The 13,820-nt window shown below is 39.0% G+C and overlaps 1 protein-coding gene across 15 annotated transcripts in view; it reads right to left on the reverse strand.

Moving 5' to 3' along the window:
• Window positions 1–13,820, reverse strand: part of CIT (citron rho-interacting serine/threonine kinase) — a 99,038-nt gene that overhangs the window by 36,530 nt on the left and 48,688 nt on the right. For 11 of the 15 annotated variants that reach the window (XM_038374050.2, XM_038374047.2, XM_038374046.2 and 8 more), the window contains 5 exons: window positions 12,646–12,762; window positions 12,050–12,159; window positions 8,021–8,195; window positions 5,921–6,118; window positions 3,547–3,600 (listed from right to left, as the gene is read on the reverse strand). In XM_038374050.2, coding sequence (XP_038229978.1) covers window positions 3,547–3,600; window positions 5,921–6,118; window positions 8,021–8,195; window positions 12,050–12,159; window positions 12,646–12,762 — 654 coding nt within the window. The remainder of the gene's footprint in view (window positions 1–3,546; window positions 3,601–5,920; window positions 6,119–8,020; window positions 8,196–12,049; window positions 12,160–12,645; window positions 12,763–13,820) is intronic. The other 4 variants (XM_043497977.1, XM_038374052.2, XM_038374051.2 and 1 more) reach the window with 1 other exon arrangement.

Genomic DNA, 13,820 nt, shown 5'->3' on the forward strand with positions numbered 1-13,820 from the left:
AGAGAACAAGTGAATGAGAAAAGGAGTATCTAACACTGAAGTAGAAAAAGCAACTGTGGGAATAAGCACCGATAGATAAAAGTGCACATGTGGATCCTCTAGCTCCTTGATGGAGAGGACAGAAGGTATAGATAGTCTGAATTTCTTTTGGAAGAGGTTAAGCCACAGCAAATGAAGACTAGGCCTTACTTACTTACTCATTTCTTCAAAGCAGTGTACACTTGAAACAGAGTAAAAAAATTTCCTGGCCCTGAGGAACAAGGACTACAGATTTGGGAGGTTAAAAATAAAGAAATTCTGAAAGATGTTCTTGAAAAAAGGCATTCTCTTTCTATCTTGGGTTTTCCTACAGCACCTATGACTATGCAATCAAGGCATGGTAGAAAATTAACTTTGTGGAGAGGCCACTTAGTATGGGAGAAAAGGAGTACTTGTGGCACCTTAGAGACTAACAAATTTATTAGAGCATAAGCTTTCGTGAGTTACAGCTCACTTCATCGGATGCATTTGGTGGAAAATACAGAGGGGAGATTGATATACACACACAGAGAACATGAAACAATGGGTTTTATCATACACACTGTAAGGAGAGTGATCACTTAAGATAAGCCATCACCAGCAGCAGGGGGGGGAAAGGAGGAAAACCTATCATGGTGACAAGCAAGGTAGGCTGTTTTCAGCAGTTAACAAGAATATCTGAGGAACAGTGGGGGGCGGGGTGGGGGGGAGAAATAACATGGGGAAATAATTTTACTTTGTGTAATCACTCATCCATTCCCAGTCTCTATTCAAGCCTAAGTTAATTGTATCCAGTTTGCAAATTCATTCCAATTCAGCAGTCTCTTGTTGGAGTCTGTTTTTGAAGCTTTTTTGTTGAAGGATAGCCACTCTTAGGTCTGTAATCGAGTGACCAGAGAGATTGAAGTGTTCTCCAACTGGTTTTTGAATGTTATAATTCTTGATGTCTGATTTGTATCCATTCATTCTTTTACGTAGAGACTGTCCAGTTTGACCAATGTACATGACAGAGGGGCATTACTGGCACATGATAGCATATATCACATTGGTAGATGCGCAGGTGAACGAGCCACTGATAGTGTGGGTGATGTGATTAGGCCCTATGATGGTGTCCCCTGAATAGATATGTGGACAGAGTTGGCAACGGGCTTTGTTGCAAGGATAAATTCCTGAGTTAGTGGTTCTGTTGTGTGGTTGCTGGTGAGTATTTGCTTCAGATTGGGGGGCTGTCTGTAAGCAAGGACTGGCCTGTCTCCCAAGATCTGTGAGAGTGATGGGTCGTCCTTCAGGATAGGTTGTAGATCCTTGATGATGCGTTGGAGAGGTTTTAGTTGTGGGCTGAAGGTGATGGCTAGTGGCGTTCTGCTATTTTCTTTGTTGGGCCTGTCCTGTAGTAGGTGACTTCTGGGTACTCTTCTGGCTCTGTCAATCTGTTTCTTCACTTCAGCAGGTGGGTATTGTAGTTGTAAGAATGCATGATAGAGATCTTGTAGGTGTTTGTCTCTGTCTGAGGGGTTGGAGCAAATGCGGTTATATCATAGAGCTTGGCTGTAGACAATGGATCGTGTGGTATGATCTGGATGAAAGCTAGAGGCATGTAGGTAGGAATAGCGGTCAGTAGGTTTCCGATATAGGGTGGTGTTTAAATGACCATCGCTTATTAGCACCGTAGTGTCCAGGAAGTGGATCTCTTGTGTGGACTGGTCCAGGCTGAGGTTGATGGTGGGATGGAAATTGTTGAAATCATGGTGGAATTCCTCAAGGGCTTCTTTTCCATGGGTCCAGATGATGAAGATGTCATCAATGTAGCGCAAGTAGAGTAGGGGCATTAGGAGACGAGAGCTGAGGAAGCATTGTTCTAAGTCAGCCATAAAAATGTTGGCATACTGTGGGGCCATGCGGGTACCCATCGCAGTGCCGCTGATTTGAAGGTATACATTGTCCCCAAATGTGAAATAGTTATGGGTGAGGACAAAGTCACAAAGTTCAGCCACCAGGTTAGCCGTGACATTATCAGGGATACTGTTCCTGATGGCTTGTAGTCCATCTGTGTGTGGAATGTTGGTGTAGAGGGCTTCTACATCCATAGGGGCTAGGATGGTGTTTTTAGGAAGATCACCAATGGATTGTAGTTTCCTCAGGAAGTCAGTGGTGTCTCGAAGATAGCTGGGAGTGCTGGTAACGTAAGGCCTGAGGAGGGAGTCTACATAGCCAGACAATCCTGCTGTCAGGGTGCCAATGCCTGAGATGATGGGGCGTCCAGGATAACTTAGGCTTGAATAGAGACTGGGAATGGATGAGTCATTACACAAAGTAAAACTATTTCCCCATGTTATTTCTCCCCCCCACCCCACCCCCCACTGTTCCTCAGATATTCTTGTTAACTGCTGGAAATAGCCTACCTTGCTTGTCACCATGATAGGTTTTCCTCCTTTCCCCCCCCCACCGCTGCTGGTGATGGCTTATCTTAAGTGATCACTCTCCTCACAGTGTGTATGATAAAACCCATTGTTTCATGTTCTCTGTGTGTGTATATCAATCTCCCCCCTGTATTTTCCACCAAATGCATCCGATGAAGTGAGCTGTAACTCACGGAAGCTTATGCTCTAATAAATTTGTTAGTCTCTAAGGCGCCACAAGTACTTCTTTTCTTTTTGCAAATACAGACTAACACGGCTGCTACTCTGAAATCTGTTAGTATGGGAGAGGAACACACATGACAGAGGTAAGGAGCAATTAGGCCCAGATAATGGAGGAGGGATTAGAAAGACTGAAGAGACCTGCCTCCAATTATTACACCAAACTGATGGTCAGTGTTGACACTTCTAGAATGTGTGTGGCATTGAAAGACGGATGTCATCATGGTCCACACAGCACCATAAAGAAATAAGCAAAAAGAGTGGAGATCTGGGAAAACATTTAACAATAAGGAACACAATCTAGGACATCTGTCCCGTATGAATGAAATGAATGAAAAAACATATCAAAAGATCTCTCAGGTAACAGAATGCGCAAGTTAAGAACCTAAATGAGTTCTCTTTTAACAAGAGACTATGTAACAATGTATTGTTCAGAAGCACAGGACTTCTTTTCCCTTCAGACAGAGTTAAAGCCCTCCTTAAAACCAAGATTGGCAAAATAGCGCCTTCACTCTGGCCTAGATCTACAATACAGCTCAGGATTTGGACAGGGAGACTTTTCCCTTCCCTTATAAAAGGAAAAAATCTATATCCCACAATTTTTGCAGCTGCTACACCATTCTTACTAGCTGCACTGCAATGAGATATTTGAATCGACTTCCTTCTCCAAAAAGATGAAGGACAGTGTCAATTTTAAATCAGAATAAAACCTCTAAATTGAGGTTTATTTGAGGCCTAAAAGAAATCAGATCCAATCAGACTAACTCCTGCTAACTCCTTGAAGCCAGAAGCCAATGTCAGGAACAATTGTCATCAAGGAGTAAATGAGTTTGTTTCCTTCCTTATCCTTAATTTCAAAATAATTCAATGATCTGTATTTAATACTCACTGTGCAGCTATTACGAAGGGCTTCAAATTTACGCTGGATTTCATCTCTATGTGCCTAAAGGAGGTAAGAAGTTAATCATCAATTTTTCATACATTAGAATTAGAATCCAACAGCTGTTGCTAAATAAACTGCAGAACAATCTATCAGCAAGCAAAGTTTGGAAGACAGATGTTGCAGGCTATGAAAGCACTCTGTAGTGGCAAAGAATTGATTAAGTCACATCCTACTTAATCAAAGCACACACATGCTCCCAATTCTGAGCTACTTTAGCAAAATGTACAGCAAACTGGATGATGCAAAACATTCCATCTTAAGTGGTCTCCAAGGTAAGTGACCATTTAATGTTAAGTGTGTACCGTCTTCACTTAATATCTTAAGTATTTGAGTAGTTTGTTTTTACTTCCACATTTGGATTAATACTGCATGTAACATGTTTTTAATACTAAATATATTTTAATGATCACAAAGAAAAGTCTACAGTGAAGCACTACGTACGCTTCTGCAAACTGCTCTGCCAAATCTACCTCAACCCTACCCTGAGAAACTTCTGTTTAGTCCTAAGACTCTCCCAAACTATGACTAAACTAAATAATTATTTCTTTGGAAGATGGAATCCAAAGTATAAGAAGCTGCAAAGCATTTTTAAAGAATGAAATAATGCATGCATTGTTTTACTTCCTTATTAACAAGCAAAGCATGATAAAGCAAAGTTCATGTTTCAGCCTCATGGTCTCTCTCAAGATTCACTCAGACTGTCAAACTGATTTAAGTTGTGACTAATATCATACGCAAATTCAGGCCTTAACAGATGAAAGGCTAGTGCACTAGCACATCCGATCACCTTTCAAGACATTTTCCTTATAGCCAGGAGACTCAATAGGAAAAGTTGTTCAGCAGAAGTCCAATGTGATAACTAAAAAGTTATCTTACCAGAACAGGCAATGCAAAAAAGACCCTCAAAACAAAATATATCCCAACCCATTAAACTGGAGTAAAGTGACATGGAGGTGCCAGATTGCAATCTTATGACAGCTGATACAAAAGCACTACCATTTCACCAGAACAGTTGTGGTAATATCTGCCTGAGCAAGCACAGATCACACACATTCATCTGTTTCGTTGGTGTGGTAGGAAGAAATATCAAACCATTCTGTTCGCATGGCAGCTAATAACTCTGCCAAATGTTTAAATTTCAGTGTGACCATCACTGCTTTGTATTTGAGATGAATAACTGCCATGCCCTATTCAGTTACTGTAAGTCATTCATGTTGCTGTTGCATTTTCCTAGCATCTATTACCCAGCATATACCAGTTTAGAACAATTCTGAGTGAATGACCTCCCTTCTCACTCCTGGGATATCCAACAGCACTGGCATGCATATACACACACACACACACACACACACACACACACACAGCAGTCTTCAGCTGAACCCCAATCCCATCTGAATAGTGATAATGGCAGGAATAAGGACTCAATGAGATTCCCTTTTATCAGATTCCATTGGGGCAACAGACTATTTCCAGTACTCTGAAATAACTGGATTTGAAGGTCATTGAAGACTGATACTTCAATGAGTGATAGCCGGCAGCTCAAGTAGGAGGTCAGTTATTTCTTTGCCTCCCACAGCATTAGCAAGCCTTTGCAAAGCAAACATTATTTAAAATCCAACAGTTTAAAAGCATCTTTTTGTACTCAAAGCAGCAACCAGCAGCATATAATTTAGTGTTCCATTCACTGGGCAGGGAAAATCTTTCCCCTACACCAACCCCTGCTGAAGTTTGTGTCATTCACACACCTCACAAGAGACTGCAAGATCTAAAAGTAGCAATTCTTTATGGAACAGCCTTTGGAGTAAAATTAGAGAAGCAACAACAGTATTTGTCTGATTTCTTTAAAAGGATAGCAGAGTTGGCTAACTTATTATAGAGAAAATACCAGAACATTTGCAATCACATTCCTTTTGAAACAGCACTACTTTCAAAGGTCATACATGAATTTAGGGGGGAAAAAAAAAAAAGCACAAAGTCAAAGTCCTACAGTAGGAATAATTTAGTGTGGAGCTTTTAGCTTATCAAGTAAACTGATGATGTTTTCACTAATAGCCAATCAGTTTTCACACAAGTGGACAACAAACAACAAGCATATGTATGTTTTGAGAGACAAAGAACTCTGACATTTTAGTCCTCCCTGTGCCTTCCTCAATCCAAGGCACATTTCATATGTTGCATTGCAAAATTAAAAACATACAAAATTTAAGTTAGGACAACCTCAAAGCTAGTAACTTTGGACGTATATTATGAAGCATGCATCAATGTTCTGTCAGATCTGCAGGTATAGTTTGCAATACTAATCCAGAAGTATAGGACTCACCGTGAGAGCTTGAATCTCCTCCTCTGCCTCAGCTGTAGTCTCCTCTAGTTCAGTTTTAGCCTCACGGAGCTGATTCTCTAGGGCCGATCGTGCAGCTTGAAGCCCTGAAATCTGAGATTCTCTTTCCTGGAGAGTCAGCTGCAATTCTGTTAATTGTCGTTTCAATTCCAGCTTTTGTTCTTCATGCTCTAAGCTAACCTAGAGAGAAACAACAGCAGCTGCATATGAGTTACTAATAGGGAAATAGAGAGAACAAATACAGCAGCTGTACATTTCAAACTAGAGACCTGCCCTAGAATTGCACTCTGGGATTGAATGGCAACACTCCAGTCTAATGTCAGATTTGGATAGATTGGTTAAAAATCAGACCTGAAGGTAACTATCCCCAGGATGCTGCTTCATCCATCACTTGAAAAACCACTCATTTGGTTTGAAATGGTTCAAAAATAAAACTATATTGTGTTCTGAAATGAAAACAAGGACATAAGTGTAATGCCAGCTATGTTGTAAATAAGTATCAAATGTTGATATAAATAATTGTGACAATATGAAAGTTAAAGTATAATTTGTGTGATTATCTTCCATAGTTGCAAGTTAATATACTGCATTTGAGGCTCTGTAAGAAGAAACTATCAATATTACTTTGAATCTATAAGAAATGTCTTTATATACTGTTCAATTACTTTCATAGTTAAACTTCCCTTCAGATTCTTGTTTCAGACAGATCTGTCTCCTACACTGATGCAACATCTTGGCAGATCCCATTTACCATGGCAGAGTGAAGAAAATAGTTTAAAGAAAAAGTTCCAATTTAGCTTCCTGATGCCTGACTCTTTATGTTATTGCAAGTGAATCTGCCCATAATATTGCAGATGTGTGAAAAATAGGTCTGCCAGAAGACCTTGCACTGATGTCTAGCAATTTCTGGCTAATTAAAGTAATGACATTGGACATCCCAAATGTCTTAGCTGAGTAGAGATTTCAGTTTTTATTGAGAATTAGAGGAGGGACAGTTAGGAAGGAAAAAGGATATTATCCAGGGAATCATAGAACCTGAAGGGACCTCAAGAGGTCATCTAGTCCAGTCCCCTGCACTCATGGCAGGACTAAGTATTATCTAGACCATCCCTGACAGGTGTTTGTCCAACATGCTCTTAAAAATCCACAATGATGGAGATTCCACAACCTCCCTAGGCAATTTATTCCAGTGCTTAACCACCCTGACAGGAAGTTTTTCTTAATGTCCAACCTAAACCTCCCTTGCTTCAATTTAAGCCAATTGCTTCTTGTCCTAGCTCAGAGGTTAAGAAGAAAATTTTTTCTCCCTCCTCCTTATAACAACCTTTTGTGTACTTGAAAACTGTTATCATGTCTCCTCTCAGTCTTCTCTTCTCCAGACTAAACAAACCCCATTTTTTTCAGTCTTCCCTCATAGGTCATGTTTTCTAGACCTTTAATCATTTTTGAAAAAGAAAAGGAGTACTTGTGGCACCTTAGAGACTAACAAATTTATCTGAGCTCATGAAAGCTTATGCTCAAATAAATTTGTTAAGTCTCTAAGGTGCCACAAGTACTCCTTTTCTTTTTGCGAATACAGACTAACACGGCTGCTACTCTGAAATTAATCATTTTTGTTACTCTTCTCTGGAACTAGGTGGAACTCTGGAAATAGATGGTTCCAACCTATTTCTGCCTGTCTCCCCTTTTTATTTGAAAATAATATAAAAACCTGATTCTTCAAGTCTGCAACTGAAAATAAATGAATTATCCAGCTAAGCATATATACTGTGCCCATCACCATTAGATCTGGGCACTATTAAAATATGTTGTACAAAAGGATGAAAATAAATATAGTTCTAAGAAAGCAAGCTAATCTAGAAACTTGGACTCTACCACTATAACAAAAACACAAAATAGTCATGCTCAACTCCTTCCAGCAAGCAATACATTTCCACCGTTACAGAAATGGAGCAAAAATTGGGTCATTCAGCTCAAGTCATTATCCTGCAGTGTTTAAAACTACTTAATTTTAATTCTCACTGTACTCTTTGAAATGGGATACACCCAAGTACATCAGTCTGCAAAGGATTAAATTTTCACCTCTCGCAGTCTAGTCTCTAACTCCAACAGACGGTTCTTGTCAGTATGGTCCTGAAGACTGATCTTCTCCAATTGCTCTTCTAGTTTTTGGTTCTGGGCCTCTAACTTCCCCGCCTGTGTTTCCAGGTAGAACTTCTGCTGTCTGAGCTCTGAGATCATCTCCTCCTGGGCTTTCCTGATAGGAAAATACACAACAAGAAAAGACATAATCAAGCTATATTTTGATCATGTAGTTTCATTGGTATAAAAGTTTCCTGGTAAGCAAAATGTGATCACATCAAAATTAGCTCTTCCTATTTTAAATTTCACAGTCCCTTTATGGAAAAAATACGGTCTCTTATGTTGGCTTCTGCACAGATTCCCGTATCGGTGATTAAACCAAGTACATGCTTCGAGTAGCTCAGATATCATGGTTTTGTAGGCTGTGCATCTGTTTGTACATGGAGAAAGATGAACACCAAACCTTGGAAACCTACAAGAATGTCTGAGCTACAACTCATTCCAAGCTGTCACCCTTTTCCTTGTCATTTGTTTTTTCCACTTGGAAAAAAAATGGTTCAATGAATGCTGGGAGCAGGAACTTCCATACATTAGACTTCCATATGAAAGATCAGAGGAATTGCAACTGGCTTCATTGCATACAGATTAGTTCTGGATTTTGGAAACTTGCTAGGAGCCCAATCTGGCCAACACTTTAGCAAACTTTTGCCCTGACTGAAACCCTGATGTATGCATTGAACACACAATTACTTGTGCTCCCAAGAAATTCAGAACCTGGTAACTTTTGTTACAGGCAATGATCTATTTTTACCATGAAGGCTTGATAATTAGATACCCTAATTGAAAAAGAGCAGAAAAGCTCCTTCTGAATTAGTGGTAGCTTCCTACAATCATATTAGGATACATTTGAAAACTTTGCACTTGTACAGTGTCTTCCATTCAGGTTCTTCACAGAGCTTACAAATATTAATAAACTTGTATGCAGAAAAATACTTGAGATAGGTATTATTATCTCTCTCCCAGAGAAATTACATGGGTTGCCCAGGATCACATAGCAGAGCTAGAAATAGAACCCAGGTCTTCTGAGTCACAGTCCTGTGCTTTGATAGGAACAAAATCATCCTGTCCCTTTTTTAACCTCCCTCAACTGATTATTGGCAGCCAGGACTATCCAAATAGCCTGGGTAACAGTAGAACAACAAATGACTCCACCTTCTTCAGAACCAATCATTCATTTTTTTTAATAACTGATAGAACAAAGGCTAGTTGGATTCCACAGTTCCTTGAAGGCTCTAATTGCTAACTGTCCACATCAATAATGCTCGGTTTAGTAATAGCTTTTGTGGATTCAAATATGGTTCAATTCTAGATTTACATGCCTTTTCACAGATCAGAGTAACGCAGTAGGGTTTGCTAGTTATATCTATAAGATCTACAGGCACTGCTCAGAAAGAACTCACTTCTCTTAATGACTAAGATCACTCACTCCAAACGAGCTGCACGATTACTGACTTGCCAAAGCAATTTGTTTGCCACTCCCTCCCGACATATGAATATTTAACATGAGTCGCAATGGGTAGAATTATTTTTTTAGGCATCATTTTATTTCCTCCTCTGCCTTTTGACTTTAGTCTGGTGTCCTCCTTCCAGAGGATGCATCTAGTCCAGCTAAATGGTGCTTTCAGTAGTATACTTTCAAAGCTATTTATGCAACCTCTTTTCAGAATTGCATTATTTGTGATTTTATTAAATTATTACAATGCCCATCCTTATAGCATCCAGCCACCAGTATATCTTATGATTTAATATCCATAAGAGTTCCAAAGTGTCTTGATTAAGTTTCTCCAACTCTTATATGTTGGCAAATGTCTCTATTTTTCATAGCCATAGAGCAAGGAAGAAATCATTACAGCATGGCGAACATTGAACTTTGGTCTCATATATGACAACTATGCTGGTTCCAAAGTTAATATTTCAGTTGGTAGAATACCCTTTTTGAGTCTGGTAAACATTTCTTTAGTCAGCAAGAACAGCTTTCACTTCTCTTGAAATGCTATTACCACACTGAGTTCAAGACCACTGACTGATGCTAGGTCTTACATACGCTTTCCCATGTATGACCTGGTAGATTACTTCTGTATTCTTCAGACTAACGATGTTATGGTTTTAGCAGCCTCTACAAACTTTTTGGATGATTAACTAGAGTGCATATAACAAGAGTATAATCATCTGCATAAAGCAACTCATATAACTTTAACAATTACTTTTCTGGAAGATTTCAGTCTGCTCAGGTTGAAGAGCTTGACAGAAGTTTGAAATGTAATAAAAATTCCTGGCTTTACATCTCTGTTGGTACAATCAATCATCACTAAGAGTTCAGAGATTCTATGCCCAAACTCATCCTTGCCTGACTTCACAAATGGATCTAACCAACTGCTGTCCACTGAGATGCTACCCAGCATTCCACTATGCAGCTGATGGTCTGCACATATTTCTCCAGACAGCCAAACTTTGATATGTTTAATATCTAATGATAGACACCAGGATCAGAAATAAGCAATCAGGATTAAAGAATCACTTCGATCCTAAGGATAGGGCCCTCCACCTTTTTTTTTTTTAAACTGAAACAAGCAAAGATAACACCAGTACCTCATAGATACTAAGGTGAGAAGGGACCATTCTGATCATCTAGTCCGACCTCCTGCACAGTGCAGGCCACAGAATTTCACCCACCCACTCCTATGAAAAACCTCACCCATGTCTGAGCTATTGAAGTCCTTAAATCATGGTTTAAAGACTTCAAGGAGCAGAGAAGCCTCCCTCAAGTCAACCATGCCCCATGCTACAGAGGAAGGAGAAAAACCTCCAGGGCCTCTCCAATCTGCCCTGGAGAAAAATTCCTTCCCAACCCCAAATATGGCAATCAGCTAAACCCTGAGCATATGGGCAAGATTCACCAGCCAGATACTACAGAAAATTCTTTCCTGGGTAACTCAGATCCCATCCATCTAATATCCCATCTCAGGGGATTTGGCCTATTTACCCTGAATATTTAAAGATCAATTACTTACCAAAATCCCATTATCCCATCATACCATCTCCTCCATAAACTTATCAAGTAGAATCTTAAAACCAGATAGATCTTTTGCCCCCACTGCTTCCCTTGGAAGGCTATTCCAAAACTTCACTCCTCTGATGGTTAAAAACCTTCGTCTGATTTCAAGTCTAAACTTCCTGGTGGCCAGTTTATACCCATTTGTTCTTGTGTCCACATTGGTGCTGAGCTGAAATAATTCCTCTCCCTCTCCTGTATTTATCCCTCTGATATATTTATAGAGAGCAATCATATCTCCCCTCAACCTTCTTTTAGTTAGGCTAAACAAGCCAAGCTCCTTGAGTCTCCTTTCATAAGACAAGTTTTCCATTCCTCGGATCATCCTAGTAGCCCTTCTCTCATATTTATAATCAACATTTAAAAACATGAAGGAAAATTCCTAAAACAATGTTCACTTTTCTTAGATGTCTTGACAGCTGTTGGGAACAGGATGGAAGCTTTTGTGAAGAAAGGACATTTAACATTTTCTTCTCATCTTTGAGTGTCAAAGAATTATAATAAGGCTTTGAATTTCAATGAGTAATGGCCACCAGAAGCAGATGTGATCAAGTCCTAAACACCAGAAGCAAAAGGAATACTAATTTTTATACATCTTTTTATACATGGAACAGCATTGGAATTACTGCTTCTCTGGAAGTGTTTCAGACATTTTAAAATGTTAGAATTTTTCTACAAAACATATAATTTGAAAAATTGCATGCAGCAAAAAAAGAGACAGCAACAGCCTCATGAAATGATCCAAAACAAATGCAACAATAGAGACCAATAAAACTTAACAACTATGATAGGGGAAACAAAATATTGAGCAAACTATAGTTTCTTGTTAGAGAAATAATATGTTTGGAGAATAGGTCTTACTGAGCTCACACAGGGGCTTGTAAATGCAAGAATGCTGTAGCAGTTCCTTTACTTACATGTTTCTCTGTGTAAAAAGGCTGCTATTTGCTGCCAGTTTATTAGCCTCAGACAATTCCACTATTCTCTGCTCCAGTGACCTTATCTTCGAATCCATGGCATTGATCATCTGAAACAGAGCAGTCTGCTTTGAGATCATGGGATGAAAGTTAGTGACTACAGCAAGGGAGCATTTAAAAATCACTTCTAGAAACTTAATTCAGAAACAAGATATCTGACTGAGTGGACAAGAAAACAAAGAAGCAACCACATATTCAGATGTTACATCCGTTACATCAATCTATAACTGCTTTCCAGTCTCTTCCAGATCAAGAGCAAGCAGCTCCCACGTGAACCATGTACTGGACTGCTAGATAGTAACATACTAGGCATGGATGACTTTCTTGAAAGGGAATGTTCTTGGAGACATCATGAATTAAAAGGACAGCTATCAAAACAAAACACCAACCCCCACAAACCAACCTCCCCCACCTCCAAAAAGCCTCCAGCAACAAGACCCAACAGCAACAGATCTTTATTTTAGGAACATCCCTGGGTAAGAGACTTAAAATGGCTACTCTTAAAATGTTTCAGTTTCTGATTCAGTTACACCTACCGCCTTCTGCTCAGCCAGAATTTTGCATTTCTCATGTGCTTCTTCTTCATGTCTTCGCAGCATATTCTCAAGTGCTTCCTTATCGGCAAGATCTTTCTTCATCTGAGCATCCAGCACCTGAAGTAAACAAATTTCCTCACTTTGAACCTATTTCATTAGTCAAAGGGCAGTCAGAAAGAAAGCCACCAGGAAAGGGTTACATTCGATGAAGAGGCTTGACCACTTCCTAAGGAAAACTAGATGAGATGGCAGGAAATGCCTGGGACAGCAAGCTTTGAGGGGACTACTCAGCTGTAAGAAATGGTTGAGTTTAATGAGTAAAAGGAGTTATGGAAAGGCTATGGGCTGTTATTGTTTTTTAAACAGTTTTTCATTATTAGTGCTTATGAAATATGCCAATTTGACATACATGGAAAATTAATTCCTCTATTCCCAGAGGAAGTATGGCACAGAAAAGTTGCAATGTAAGCTCCTTTTCATTACCTCACTGATGTGCCTCAACATAGATCTGTAAGAACCACACGTAGGTATGAGAGAGTAATTCAGCCTCCATGACTACTTTAATCCTTTGCCTCTCTGCCGAGACTTATAACAAGGGTACCAATTAAGGTGGTAACCTGAGAGATACCAACTCTTGTTCACTAGGAAGTGTACTGAAACAACTCCTTTTGGCTGTTGTAGATTTTTTTTTTAATTAATACACACTGCAGATATGTCCACAGCTTTGGATTTTAAATAAACTGAAATAAAAAATAAATTAGAGCTGTCGATTAATCGCAGTTAACTCATGTGATTAACTCGAAAAAATTAATTGTGATTAATCGCACTGTTAAACAATTGAAATTGAAATTTTTAAAATATATTTGGATGTTTTTCAACATTTTCAAATATATTGATTTCTATTACAACATAGAATACAAAGTGTACAGTGCTCACTTTATATTATTTTTGATTACAAATATTTGCAATATTTAAATGATAGCAAAAGAAATAGTGTTTTTCAATTCATCTCATGCAAGTACTATAGTGCAATCTCTTTATCATGAAAATGTAACTTACAAATGTGGATTTTTTTGATATATAACTGCACTCAAAAACAAAACAATGTAAAACTTTAGAGCCCACAAGTCTACTCAATCCTACTTCTTGTTCAGCCAAGTTTGTTTACATTTACG

Source organism: Dermochelys coriacea, chromosome 15 (assembly GCF_009764565.3).
Source record: "Dermochelys coriacea isolate rDerCor1 chromosome 15, rDerCor1.pri.v4, whole genome shotgun sequence".
Lineage (NCBI taxonomy): Eukaryota > Metazoa > Chordata > Testudines > Dermochelyidae > Dermochelys > Dermochelys coriacea.